We start from the raw sequence: 15,344 nt of genomic DNA, 5'->3' as shown, positions 1-15,344 counted from the left end.
TACAGGGATAGAAACCAGAAAACTTACTTTGAAATACTGGACCTTATGCTAAATTAGTATATTGTTAATGAGTAAAAGAAATTTCTAGGTGATTTCTTGCTCGCGTTTTGGATGAGGCAGTTTCAGCACTGTTTGAACTGTTTGCATGTTGAGTGCATATGCTTAACTAGGGGATTAATGCTTATATGATGCTCTTTAGAATTTTCAAATAAGGGGACGCCTGGGTGGCTCAGTCGGTTAAGCATTTGACTTCAGCTCAGGTCATGATCTCACGGTCCGTGGGTTCGAGCCCCACATTGGGCTCTGTGCTGACAGCTCAGAGCCTGGAGCCTGTTTCAGATTCTGTGTCTCCCTCTTTCTCTGCCCCTCCCCCACTCACACTCTGTCTCCCTCTGTATCAAAAATAAATAAAAATTAAAAAAAAATTTAGAATTATCAAATAAGAATGTCTGTAATCCTGCACGGTTTATAGAGTCAGCCTGATGGGGATAGGACTCCTGTGGTTGAAAAGAAGATAGCCCATTGTTAATTGGGGGCACGATTTGTGGAGGGAGCCCTGAGAAAACATTCAGAAGGCAGCAGGTATTTCCTGAGTGCCTCCTAGGTGCCGGCACCACTCTAGGTGTTGGGGTTGGAGAAGAAACAAGACAGCTTTCGGTTTCAAGGAGCGAACTTCCTAGTGAGAGGAGACAGAGTTGAAACATGTTTGATAAAGCAACAGTATTGTAGGGAATAGTGAGTGGTGGTGCACGGAGTGTGCTTCTTTAGCTAAAGAGGTTGGAACAATGGGGATAATAGGAAGGAAGGGGGTTAGGAATGTGGTCTTCTAAAGCCTTCAGACTGTAACGTGTGCCTCTCAAGTCCACAGAGGTGTATCAGGGCCTGTGCTTGCTAAGGATGAGGGAGGCCAAGGTGATCATCACTCACCTCAAGCCTGCTTCAACCAGAACAGTTCTGGATTCATTTTGTTTTGTTTCGTTTCAAATACAGGAATTATATTTGAAAAAAGTTGTCCTTTGCTTTGAGATTTGGAAAACCACTGCCTTGGAATAAATCATTTATGTTCATTCTTGCCCCTTAGTACTTTAGCTTTTATATTTTGGCGGTTGTGATAGATAGGCAGAATAATCCCCCCACCCATGAGTCCCAATCCCTGGAACCTGTAAGTGTTACCTTGTAAAGACAAGAGGTCTGTGTCAATGTGATTAAATTAAGGATCTTGCAGTGGGGTGATTATCTTGGATTGTTCGGGTGGGCTCTAGTGCAATCATGGATAAGAGGAAGGCAGGCGCAGGTCTGAGAGACAGTGTGAGACAGGTCTGAGAATGCAGTGTGGCCACAGAGTTGGAGATTGGAGCCACACAGCTACTGGCTAAGGGAGGCCAGCAGCTGCCAGAAGCTAGAAGAGGTGAGAATCAGGGTCTCCTCTAGAGCCTCTGGAGGTGCCCTGCTGGCACTTTGACTTTGGGCCATGCTATTGATGCAGTTTTCTGGCTGGCAGAGCTGTGAGAGAATAAATATAGTAATTAGGTTAGATTGTATGTTCCTTGATGTCAGCATCCCTTTTATTTAGTATTACCTTTTCCACAGAGTCTAACTCGGTCCCATGTTTTAGTAACCTGTTGCTGCATAACAAACACCCCGAAATACAGTGGACTCAAGTACAGCTCATTATTTCTCACGGTTCAGTGGTTTTGGCTGGGTTCGGCTGGTTGAGCTTCACCATGTGGTGTCACGTTGGATCACTCAGGTGACTGCATTCTCTGAGACCTCAGCTGGGACTGGAGGAACCCAGATGGTTTCCCATTCACACGTCTGGAACCTCAGCTGGGGGGTAAATGACCGGGCAGGGGGAGGTGTGGGTAGCACAGAAGTCAAGTCTTCAAGACGGTGACTGCAGAAGCTGGTGTACCTCTTGAAGCTTGAGGCGGAACTGGTACAGCATCACCTCCGCTGCCCTCTGTTGAGTTGATCTAGTCTAGAGTCACAGGGAGAGGAAATAGGCCCTACCTCTTGAAGGGAGGGAGGCATGTACATGTAGTGCAGGTAGTAGGAATTATTGCTGGCCATCTTTGCGAACAGTCTACCACAAACCGTTTAGAAAGGGACTATCAAATTAGTTGTTGAAGGTGGACCGATTCTGAGATTTTATAGATGATGGGATTTGAAAAAGAGCATTTCCCAAGAAACAAATTTCTAGTGTAAAAAAAAAAAAAAAAAAAATCCATGTAAGCTGCCCAGATGGGACCTTGCACACACGAGGAATTCAGGAGATGCGTGTTTACTGATCATCTGGCTGTGTGATGGGTAGCAATGTATTTTTAGGTCCACCACTGGGCCAGGGATTCCTACAAGGAGAACGGCAGGGCTCTTCCACTTCCCTCCATGTGTATAGTATAGTGATGGCTGACTTTGGGCTTAAGGAGATTCTCCACCTGGAAAGCAGCTCCCGAAGGGAAGGATGAGGGAAACATTCAAGAAGTCCAAGCATTTCATGGCTATCTACGGAGGATAGGAAGAGACATGAGATTGGCAGGAGACCTGGTCAGAGTCTGTGCACTCAGAGCAGAGGCCCTCAAGAAGATGCCTTTCCTTTAATTTCCGTCATGGTTTGCCTGAAATTTAGTAACAGGACTTCCTGGTGGAACCATGGCAAGGATCACAAGTGCTTGCTGGGTGTGAGATTCTGACCTTGGGGCCTCTGACATCTGTTTGGCCCAATCACTCATTCTGTTTAAATGACCACTACTCGAAGGAGAAATGGTGGTGTCAGGCCCACTCAGTGGCGGAGAGAGGATTCTAGGAACAGAGTCAGAGATGGATGGTCCTCCTGGTAGGGTTCCAAGCCCAGATTTCCTTTTTATTAGTTGTTTCTGTTTTATTAGTTTGCATTTGCCCATCCTTTGAAATGTGTGTGTGCTTTGTCTTCTTTGTAGGTTTGTTTCCATTTGGGGGTACTGTTTTTCTTAAGATGTGCTTGTTCTTTTTATCAGCAATCACCGTGGCAAGGAGACACAGGCCCTGAGCTGCTTTCTCTCTTCTAGAGTGGTTTTATAGGCCAGAATCTGGGGAGTAGCTAGGTTTTAATAGTTTATTGGGTTCCCATTTGAAAAACCGACTGAAAACCACCAGGCTTTTGCCTTCAGCGTTTGTTTTCATCTAATGAAACCAGGTTTATGGTGTTTACTCCATGGCCTGTGAATAAGTCCTGTTTTTTTAAAAACCAGGCACAAGCGATGCCTTTGCTGCTGTTTACTACGGAGTTCCTTATTCTGCATGTTTTTGCTTGCCTTTGCAAGCTTTCTCTCTTTATACCTTTGCACATTACTCTCTTGATCCCTGTTCCTGAGATGATTCAGAATGATAGGGGATCTGTATGTAGGAATTAGGGGATGGAGATAGCTCCGTTTTACTTGTAGCACATTTCACCAAATTCTTCTTTTCATTGCATCATCATTTTTATCAGGATGCTTTTGTTAAGCTCAGAAGCATGTGTTTCTGGCATTTCAACTTCTGTACGTGTGGCAGATCTTAGGACAGGGTCTCTAAGAGATAGAGAAGCTTGATTCAACTGAGATTTTCCGTGGCTGTTAGATGATGGCAGGGGGGATTCAAAGCCCGCCAAAACAGCGAAAGCCCAGAGGCTCTCAAAAACTAGACCCTTGGCATTACCAAAATTGGATGTGGAATGCGCAGGCCAAGGGAAGCTCCGAAGGTAGCTGGAGTCAGGACTGCCTTCCACATGTGGCTTAGCAGGATGGGGATGAGTTGTTCTGGGCCGGTGTCTGGGTCAGTGCCCAAGATGTATGTTCGAACGTAGGAAAAGCACAGAGAGTATACCACACTGAGGCTACTATATTCAGATGGGTTCATACTGACATGGAACAGTGTTGTTGAAACAGTGTTGAGTGTAAAAAGCAGATTATAGAAGAATGTATGAGGAGGAGAAAGGTGTAGGTGGACAGACAACAGAATAGACCAGCAGCTATATTTGAGTGGTGAGTTTGTGGTGGTTTTCAGATTTTTCTTTGCATTACCCTTTACTATCTAATTTTTCCCCAATGAACAAGGAGGGCTAGACTAATTTTTAAAAAGCTTTTAAAATAAAACAAAACAGTGCTGGGCAGGCATTTTCATTCATTCAGTAAACCTCTGTTGCCTGCCTGCTTTGTTCATAGCCCGGGCTGGGCTCTGGGAGAGCCTACCACTCAGTGAATCGGAGGAGCAGTGCCCTGGGGCAGCTCACAACCACTCTGTGCTCTTGGCACCTTATTCCTGGTGCTGGGCAAGTGGATTCCTTCAAGGAGCTCCTGTGTTTCCCCGAGGGCCTCTCAGGGGTCGTGCCTGCATAGTTCTTACCTGACGAGATGGGGAATAACTCCCCTTTTGTAGAGTCTGACAGTCCCAAGGTTAAAGCTGCTTTCTTCTCACTCTCTATCCCAGCTTTTTTGTTTTCACCTTTGTCTGTCTGTTTTTGGTGTTTGGTGGTCTCCTTTTGTCTTCCTAGAAGCTTGAATTTGCAGAGATTCTGTTTTCCCTTTTTGGTCATTGCTTCTTTTGTTTCCATAAAGTTGCCAGGCTAGTTTCTGGCCACAGAGATGAACAGGTTTGAAATGCCTGTCACTAGAGAATTTACCCCCAGGCCTTGCTATATTTGTGGAGATGACCTATCAGCCTGTTTTCTTATATGGGTGAACTAGAATTGAACTGTTTGCAAATGAGTGAGACAAGCTTTATATATTTGTGTTTCAGAAATTTCAAGCCCTGGCAGGATACTCAGTTTATTAATTCAGATCTTGATTTTGAATGTCCTTAGATACAGCTAGTGATTCACTTTAAGAAATTTTTAATTTGTTGCCACCTTAGTAATAATTCCTTTTCTCCTTGATTAGGATAAATTGTGTTGAAGTTGGTTGGGTAGTTAGGTGTCAGTTGGGTGGGTTTCAGTCCCAGAGAAAAGAAAAAATTCATAACGCATAGGTTTGAGGGCATCTATATTAGAATGTTTTTCTTCTCTGGCTAATACGACTTACTCATTCATGGCCAGAATATTTACCAGTCATCCAGTGTTTAGTAGAATTGTGGTTTGTATGAAGAGCGATGCAAGGAGGTATGAATATGGTCTCTTACCTATAGATATTTATGCTCTGGTTGAGGTGAAAAGATACATTCAGTGAATGTCCAGTGGGTCCATTGGGTCACCGTGTTCTACACTCTCTCTAGTCCAGGCAATCTTCTCTTGACATATCTCTCTGCTGTTCAGAAACTTTCGATGCCTCTAAGACACAGGCAAAGCTGCTTAGTCTGGCGTTAACATTTCTAAAAACTTGTATGCCATCCTGTCTTTTCTGCCTTCACATGTCATTGAATTCCTCGATTCATCCAGCCAGTGTATCTACCCAGTGGGATCCTGTACTTACCCACCCTCTCCATACTGTTTTCTCTCCATTTGAATCCATTCTTACCAATTTTTCAGGACTCATCTTGGTTTCCACGTTTCCCACAAACCATTCCCTAACCTCTCCAGCTGCCAGTGATATCTTTCCCAACTCCACTGTTACTGTAAGCTTCAGTTATTTGACCCTTAAACTGACTTGCCGTACCTTGTTAGTTGTAGTCTATGCATGTGTCTTGTCTTCCTAACCAGATCTTAAACCCCAAGAGCAGTGACTATCTCATATTGTTACTATCTTCCATAGGACCTAGCACAGTGCTTAACATGAAGTGTGTAGGTACTTAAAATATTTGCTACTTTCCTGAGAAAAATATGATCATACTACAGGTTTGATGAAGTAGAAATGAGAGGTAAGACTCACATGTTCCTGGATTCACATATGAACTGAAATAGTCTCGTGATTTGGGCCTTTTAAAATAAAGCTATAGGTTACAGGCAGCGCAAAACCTATGAGGTGCCCATGAACCGCAGGCGTTTTGTGTAGTTGAGAATCAGTAGTGAGTGAAGTTTAAATAAGCCCCTTAGACAATTCTGATATCCTCCTACACCATACCTCTTGAGGCTCTGTTTTATAATACATGAGAATTGTTAATATCGCATATCCTTCAGGCAGCACTCTGTACACATTTAGCCACCTCTTTAGTAGCCCTTGGCTGATGCAGACTTGAGATGATGCTAACCCGGTGAGTACTCAACTCTTCTGCGTTTGCAGTGAATTGGAGCCCTGGTCAGAAATAGAGTTGACATTTTCTTAACAAGTTTCGAGAAGTCTGAGAATGCTAGAATAGAAAGCAATTCCTATGTGCTCAGAGTACCTGAGCAAGGTCAGAATTCTCCTTAGAAAATAATTTCAGTTTTTCTTAAACCCTGTCAGATGCACAATTGGTGCTTCAGAGTCCTACATCATCAAGCATCGCGCAATAATTTTAAACAGAATATTTTTTTAAAGATGTAGTCAAAACCCAGCAAGTTATTAAGAACAAAACTGTTACTTAAAACATTCACCAAATGTTTAACTTTGAATAACGTACCTTCTTCATATATTCTGCAACATAGACAAGTTGATAAATACCTGCTAAGGTAACTGAATGAGGTAATTTGCTGTTTGGAACAATTAGTTTTAATTCAATGAAAACAATGACTCTAGAATAGTAGCTCCACGACCCTTTTCTCTGGCAGTATTTGTGGTCAGCAGAGCCAGTTATTTACCAAAGCAATTTCTAGATCATGGTGATGCAATCATATGGTCTGCTTACATGAGAATACTTCTCTTTCTGACACAACCAAGAGATATCAGACCATTAAGGAGTGGCTTACTCCCCTGGAAATATTGATTCCTCAAGAAGACATATCCACCAGGCCTTGTGGTGTAGATGGAGAGATTCTGTATGGGCTAGTGTATGCAGGGATTTCAATATTTAATTCATATAAAGTTTTAAGTGACCACTAAAAATGGAAACTGAGGAGTTTCCTGACCAGTTTGCTTAGAGGTACTATAGAATGTAACAGTGGCCTGTAGCGGAATGTTTTTTTGTGGTCTCCCTGTATAAAACACTGACCCTGCAAACCCCAGGTTTGCAATTTATTAACAGGGAAATTTACATGTCATTGTTTGTAAAAGTAACTTCACAACCAAAAAGCTTATCATTCAGGTTTGAAATCAATTACAGTCAACATACAATGGATTACTCTGCAGCCATTGAATGGAAAGAAATAGAACAGTGTGCCTGATATTGAATGATTTCTCAGGTAGAGTTTAAATGAAAAAAAAAAATCAAGGGGCATGACTGTATGTATAATATGCGTGTTTGCTGGGGGGAAAGGGGCTAAACTGAAAGTAGGTACTTGTATAAACAAATTTTTTAAAAGGAAAGCAGAGATGCTTTTGCATAGTTGTCTGTGAGGAGGGACACTGAGGGGTCTAGTGTGTCTGTGGGTTTTTTTTTTTTTTTAAACATTTGTGTTTGTTATTTTTTTCCACAAAAATATCTAATTAAAAAAAGTGAGCATATTTTTGCACAGATGTCCAATAAATGATCTATAATTTGGAAGGGAGTGAAGACTTTCTATTCTTTATAAAAAAATTGGTTTTACTGAATGTGAAATAGGTACAAAAGAAAATTTACATAGTGTGTATAAGCTATAAAGAGTAAGTAACTATGCAACAAACACTTTTAGGGGTATAAGTAATGGAGCATTTCTTTTGAAGCCCCTTATATATTCCTTCCTAATTCCATCTCCTTTCTTTTCCCCCTTTGAGAAGTGATTGATTACTTTTGCCAATTTTATTTTACTTACTTCTTTGCTTTTCATTTTTTTTATCTCTTAAATTTATTTCTCTAAGCAATGTATTATTTAGTGCTTTCTTGTAAACTGCATAGAAGGATTATATTGCTTGTATTCTTCTTTAACTTGCTCTTTTCACTTAACATTATGTTCCTGAGATACATCTGTTGATACATCTGTAGTTCATTGAGATTTACTGCTCTACAGTAACCCATTGTGTGAGTGTACAGTTAATCGCTCTGCTATTGATAGACATATGGCTGCTATGCATATGCTGTACGAGCCTTCTGGTGCCCATGTCCAAGAGTTTATTAGGCCATTTACCTAGAAATAGCATTTGTGAATCACTGGCTAAACACATCCGTGGCTTCCAAGAAAATGCCAGATTATTCTTAAAATTGTTGTAGTAATTTTTGTTTCCATCGACAGTGTCTAAGAGTTCCAATACTTGATATTGGATTTTTCAATCTTTGCCAATTGCTCAGTATGATTGAGCATCTTATGTTTATTGGCCACTAATGTTTATTTTCTCTGAATTATGTTTTAACAGCTTTTACCATTTTTATATTGAGTTGTTTGTCTTTTAACTTACTGGTTTCACTGGAGTTCTTCACATAGTCTAATACTAACTATATAACTCTCGGTTACATGCATTACACATTTTCTCTCCATTTGTGGCTTGGCAAATAAAATGTTTACTTCCATCATTTTAAAACCTTTTTATTATGGGAATTTTTAAAATATTTAAAAAGAAGAGAATAGTTTAACTAACCCCTGCACATCCAGCACTTAACTTCAACGCTTATCAACATTGTGCCAATCTTTTTTTTTTTTTTTTAATTTTTTTTTTAACATTTTATTTATTTTTGAGACAGGGGGAGACAGAGCATGAACGGGGGAGGGTCAGAGAGAGGGAGACACAGAATCTGAAACAGGCTCCAGGCTCTGAGCTGTCAGCACAGAGCCCAACGCGGGGCTCGAACTCACGGACCGCGAGATCATGACCTGAGCCGAAGTCGGCCGCTCAACCGACTGAGCCACCCAGGTGCCCCCAACATTGTGCCAATCTTAATTTGTCCATTTCTTGTCCTGAGAAGGAGGTCACAGACATTGTGTCATTTTTTTTCCTGTAAATACTTTAGGATGCATGACTGATTTGATAAGAGTTTAAAAAGAAATACCACCATACTATTATCACATCTGACAAAGTTAATAATTCCTTGATCTTCAACTTTTGCTAATTGTCTTAGAAATGTCTTTTTGTGGGGTGCCTGGGTGGCTCAGTTGGTTAAGCAGCCGACTTCAGCTCAGGTCATGATCTCACAGTCCATGAGTTCGAGCCACGCATCAGGCTCTGTGCTGCCAGCTCTAAGCCTAGAGTCTGCTTCAGATTCTGTCTCCCTCTCTCTCTACCCTTACCCCAACTCACGTTCTGTCTCTCTCTCTCAAAAGTAAATAAACATTAAAAAAAATTAAAAGAAAAAAAAGAGACATGTCTTTTTATAATTGGTTTGCTAGAATCAGGATCCAAACAAAGGCCACAAGTTGTGTTTAGTCTTTTTTTGGCCTCAAAAGTCAGCTAAGTCTCTTAGTCTTTTATTCCATAATGTTTGATACTACTCCTCTGTCAAAAGTGCTTTGTACATGTGTTATTTTGTGTTTTTATTTGTGCTTTTTTTTCTTTTTTTGGTGTAAAAATTTTAAAAACTATTAACTGATGCAGTTGAATATATAAATTTGTCCTACTAGTTGATGCTTTTGGGTCTTATTTAATAAATTCTATTCTCTACAGTTTTCTTTTTTTTTTTTTTTAATTTTTTTTTTAACGTTTTTATTTATTTTTGAGACAGAGAGAGACAGAGCATGAACGGGGGAGGGTCAGAGAGAGAGGGAGACACAGAATCTGAAACAGGCTCCAGGCTCCGAGCAGTCAGCACAGAGCCCGACTCAGGGCTCGAACTCACATACCGCGAGATCGTGACCTGAGCCGAAGTCGGACGCTTAACCGACTGAGCTACCCAGGCGCCCCTACAGTTTTCTTAATGGGTTTGGTAGTTTTACCTTTTAAGTTTTGAATTCGCAAGGATTTAATTCTGTATGTAGTGGGAGGTTGGGATCCAGTTTTAATCTTGTCTGTGTGGATACTTGGTTGTCAAAGCCCTAGTGATCTTTACAGTACCACCATCTGTGGCACCAGCCCTTTCAGAAGTCAAGTTCTCGTGCATATGTGTGTCTGCTCCCGTGCTCTCGATTCTGATTTTGGGCCTACTTGTCACCACAGTGTCCTGATTACTAAAGTTTTATAATATTTCTCACTACTTGGTTAGGTGAGTCCTCCCTCCTTGCTCTTCAAGATTATCTTTGCAACCACTGGCCCTTGATGCATCTGTATACATTTTAAAACCTGCTTGTCCAGTTACACACATACACATGCACAATTATTATTTTTATTGGAATTACATTGAATTTGGTGAGAATTTCCTCCTTATAATATTGAATCTTTTTTAAAAAAAAATATTGAATCTTCTTGTTCATGAACTTGGTGCATCTCTCCTATTTAAGGCCTGTATCTTTCCTTACGGCATCTCCCTATTAAAATTATGATACACCAATGTAGAAGAAAAAGAATTTTGCACCTGAAACTAGTGTAACATTGTATGTCAGCTATAAAAAAAAATAAATCTGAAAAAGAGAAAAAGAGAATCTGCCTGTACCTCACACCATACACAAAAATTAATTTAAGATGGATCATGGACCTCAAGATAAAAGCTAAAAGTATAAAACGTTTAGAGGAAAACGGAATATCTTTGTGATATTGGGATAGGCAAAGATTCCTTAAGCCATAGAAAGCATGAATCATAAAAGAAAAAATTGATTCAGTTATTGGTCCGAAAACTTCTACTCATCAAAAGACATTATTAAAATAAATTGGCAAGCCACAAACTAAGAAAAAGTACATGTAATGCACTTGTATGGCAAAAGAAACAAGCATCCTAATATAAAAATAGACAAAAATCTTGGATACTTGACAAAAGACCATATCAATAGCCAAAGCACATAAAGAGTGTTCAGTATCATCATTAGTCATCAAGGAAATGTAAGTCAAAGTCTCAGGGATATTCCACTATATACCGGCTAGGATGGCTAATGTGAAAAAAAAGAAAGACAACAGCAAAAGTTGGAAAGGATGTAGAGCCATTAGAACTCTTGTTTATTGTTGATGGGAATATAAAATGCTATAATTATTTTGGAAAATTGTCAGTTTCCTAGAATGTTAGATATGCTGAAATTTTATTTTCAGATATTTATTCAAGGGAAATGAAAACAGATGTTGACAAAAGCCTTGTATAAGAATGTTCCTAGCAGCTTTATTCATAATAGCCTACAAATGGAAATAGCCCATTTCTGTTGAGAGGAGAATTGGTAAACAAACCTGTATATTCATACAACGGAATACTACTCAACAAAAAAAGAATCATACTATTGTTGCATCAAATACCATGGATAAACTTTATGCTGACTGAAAAAGGCCTCAGACGCAAAAAACTTAGGTTATGTATTACTACATTTATACGAAATTCTAGAATAGACAAAACCAAATTGTAATAGAAATCAAATTATTGGTAGTTTTGGGTATTGAGAGTTGACTGGGAGAGGGCACAAGCTAACTTTCTGAGATGATGGAAATTTTATGAGTCTTCATAGGAGTGTGGGTTACATGAGTATAAGCATTTGTGAAACCCGATTGAATGATCTTGTCAGAATTCAAGAGTATAAAGATGGAAAGGTAATCCTCACAGGAGTCAGCTGGGATTGGGTATCCAGAACCATACACGCCAAGTCTGTGCTTCTGATACCCATACTCCGGACCAGTGGTTTTCAACTGGGGACCATTTTGCCCCTCAGGATACATTTCACATTGTCCAGAGACATTTCAGATTGTCATAACTGGGCGGGGGTGAGGCGGTATTGTATTACTGGTATTTGGTCGGTAGAAGCCATGGAGGCTGCTAAACATGCTACCGTCACATGACAGTACCCCACAACAAAAAATTGTCTGGTCCAAAATGTCACCGGTTCCAGCTTGGAGAAACCTGTTCTAGATCTGTCCTTATTATGGAAGCCAAGTCAACCGCAGCCAACCAGGTGTTGACTCTATTCATAGTCCACATCAGTTGTGGAAACAGCATTTGCACAAATTACCTATTTCTTCCCCAACAGAATGTAATATCAAATATTTGTGAATATACATAATCTTAAATTTTGAGAGAAAAGTCCATGTGTTAAGAGCACTTCCAAAATCAAAATTAAATGTTTTGTTTGATTGTTAAATTCTTAAGGTAAGGTTTTGTTCTTAACTTTTGTTTCATTAAATATTCACATGCATGACCTTGGTTATCTTTCTTTAAATAGAATAAAAAAGCTTTATCATTAAATCAGAGGAAATAAATGATAGTAATTTCTTTTTTCTTCCCTCTACAGAATGACAGGAAGCGAATTTTTTTCTCGTTTCCCAGAACTCTATCCTTTTCTTCTCCAGCAGTTGGAAGCTGTAGCTAATACTGTGGACAGGTAAGAGAATAGGGTGGGACACAGCAAGATCAAGGAAGTGAATTACTTCATTCATCGAGATTTTTTCCCTCCAGGCAACAGTTTTTAATCCCCTCCTTCCTTGTAACATGGATGGATTTTTTAAAACTACTTCTTTATTACATCATGTTGCCAGATTCTCTACAGTACTCCTGTACCTGAAAAGTTGTATAAAATCCTGTTTTTATACTATATTTTATATTTTTAAAATCTTGTTTTATATTGTCTTATCAAATGTAATACTGTTTTTTCAGGAACCAGCTTCTTAGAAGCACATGGTGATTTCTTCTAGAAATCATTTTCTTCCCATGATATTTAAAAATCTATGTGTTTACAAATGGCCAATAAACACATGGAAAGATGCTCAGCTTCACTGGTTATCTGGGAAATGCAAACCAAAACCTCAGTGAGATGCCCCTTCACACCGGGCAGGATGGTACTATCAAAAAGGGGGGTGGGGGGCGCCTGGGTGGCGCAGTCGGTTAAGCGTCCGACTTCAGCCAGGTCACGATCTCGCGGTCCGTGAGTTCGAGCCCCGCGTCGGGCTCTGGGCTGATGGCTCAGAGCCTGGAGCCTGTTTCCGATTCTGTGTCTCCCTCTCTCTCTGACCCTCCCCCGTTCATGCTCTGTCTCTCTCTGTCCCAAAAATAAAATAAACGTCGAAAAAAAAAAAAAAATTAAAAAAAAAAAAAAGGGGGGTGGGATGCCTAGGTGGCTCAGTTAGTTAAGTGTCCGACTTTGGCTTGGGTCATGATCTCACGGTTGGTGGGTTCAAGCCCCACATCGGGCTCTGTGCTGACAGCTCAGAGCCTGGAGCCTGCTTCAGATTCTGTCTCCCTCTCTCTCTGCCCCTCCCCTGCTCGTGCTCTCTCTTTCTCTCTCTCTTTCTCTCTCTCTCAAAATAAATAAATAAACTTAAAAGTTAAAAAAAAAGTTAAAAAAAATAAAAATCTGTGTGTTTACGTACTGAGTTTGCTGTCACAAACACCTGCCATTTTTTTCTTACTGGCCTGCTACAGTTGACCATTGTGACCTTAAGCAAATAGCTGACTAATCTGGTCACCTGTGATCAGAAATGGTACCAGCCCACCTGAGCAAAGGTGGTCAGTGACCCTGGAAACATAAAATAAAGCCATTCAGAGGGCTTCCAGTCCGATCAGGGCAGATAGCAAAGTTTACCATTGTGCTTTCAATCACATTCTGTACTGATGGTGGAATTGTTAGAATGGACATCTTAGAACATGGGCTTTTTTATTCTTCTAGCAGTGTTTGCACTTGATATGAATTCATACTAATTATCTGTAATGGGAAAGCAAAGTAACATCAATGAATTTTACTTCTGTTTATGATACATTTCCTCACATGAGTAATTTGTACAGACAGGCTTTTCTGGCCCCAGTAAGTGACTGTTCAAGCTTTCATAAGTACATTTGGCTGTTGAATGTTTCACATTGCATATTCTGGAACAGCCACCTCTCTACTGTATGAACAGCTCAAATCAAAACACAGACGCAAATTAACAGTTAGCTTTGAGAAGAGTCGTGTGCAAAAGCCCAAACCATGGCTTTGCCGGTAGCTCTTCCTTATTTGCACATTAGGAAAACATGAGGTAAACGGAGGGAAAAGAAGGAAAGCTATCTTCTGATCATAGAGAGTCTCACTTGATATTCAGAATTATTTAATGAGAAAAATGTTTGAAGAAAGTACTACACCTCTTAAATTTTAAATATTTTATGTACAATAATTTTTTTCAGTGATGCAGGAGAACTAAACCGTCATCCAAGCATGTTTCTCTTACTGCTGGTGTTGGGGAGACTCTACCCTTCCCCGATGGACGGAACCTATTCCACTCTCAGCATGGCACCTTTCATTCCCTTCATTATGAGGTAGCATGTGTTTCCTGGAAATAATGGGGTGGGTGTGGGGCCTTATGGGGTATTATAACTTGTTCTTATTTCAGAAACTATAGATTTTTTTTTTTTTTTTTTTTTTTTTTTACTTTGTGGGGGGGGTGTCTTGTCAAAGCAGGGGCCTGAGGGTTATTGCCATTGCCCCCAGGTGGTCTCCAACGTTTCAGAGGAAGGTGCCTCTGTCTTGGGTGCGGAAGCCCATATCCACTGTTTAAGTAATGTTTCCTTGGCACTCTGCTTGCAAACGGATGTGATCGGAGATACCTGCTTTTGAAAACCATAGCCTGGGTATCTGCAGTAAGCCCTGTGTTGAGCCTGGCCAGCATGGAGCAGGCTCAGTCCCGGTGTTATATCCCCTGTTCAGGTGTTGAAGAGAACATTTGTCTCTTCACTCCAGAGGAGTTTGCTAGTGGGTGCGAGGGGTAGCATCTAGAGGGCAGTGCTGCGTGGTACAAATTCATTTCCTGCTCAACTTCTCTTTCAAGCTTGGGGCACCTGAGAAAGAGCCACGCATATGGATTATACATAGAATCAGATGACAGCAGGCTTTCCTACTTCTAGAGCCTATTACCCCTTTCTCTGTTAGAGTTTTTGAGGCATTGCCAACTTCTTATCACCTTTTTCATTTTCAATCAAAGGCATCAAGAAATAGGCTTCCAAAAAAGTATTGAAATTTTCTTATGAAACATTTCAGAAGCACAGTCATATTACTTAGCTTTTACCTTTCTGTTTGCCTCTTGATAAAATAACACTTTCATTTTTATTTATCTACCAAAATGGAAATAGACTTAGAGCTGAATGGTAAGATACACCAAAGTCAGGAGAATGTGTTTGTTATTTATGTGGCATCCTGGGTTCCACTTCCTGGTTTCACAGAGCTGACTGATGCATTCTAATGTGAGAAACCATTAAACACGAGATGCTGGCATACGATTGCTGTAGCCATTTGTTTGCGCCAAGCTCTGGCTGTGGCTGTGTTGTTATCTCTGATCACAGAGATGACTCACTCAGATTGGTTTTTGTTTCCTGATACACAAAGTTACCAGTCTCTTGGATCCAGCATTTTGGTGATTCATTTTAGGAATTTGGGTCGTAAATTTTTT

General features: G+C 40.3%; 1 protein-coding gene across 7 annotated transcripts in view; it reads left to right on the top strand.

Annotated features, from left to right (window-relative positions):
• THADA (THADA armadillo repeat containing) overlaps nt 1–15,344 on the top strand; it is a 330,511-nt gene that overhangs the window by 133,630 nt on the left and 181,537 nt on the right. For all 7 annotated transcript variants that reach the window (XM_045445868.1, XM_045445865.1, XM_045445866.1 and 4 more), the window contains 2 exons: nt 12,224–12,313; nt 14,086–14,217. In XM_045445868.1, the coding sequence (XP_045301824.1) occupies nt 12,224–12,313; nt 14,086–14,217 (222 nt within the window). The remainder of the gene's footprint in view (nt 1–12,223; nt 12,314–14,085; nt 14,218–15,344) is intronic.

Source organism: Leopardus geoffroyi, chromosome A3 (genome assembly GCF_018350155.1).
Source record: "Leopardus geoffroyi isolate Oge1 chromosome A3, O.geoffroyi_Oge1_pat1.0, whole genome shotgun sequence".
NCBI lineage: Eukaryota > Metazoa > Chordata > Mammalia > Carnivora > Felidae > Leopardus > Leopardus geoffroyi.
Note: the sequence above shows the minus strand (reverse complement) of the source record. Positions and strands in the feature narration are given on the sequence as shown.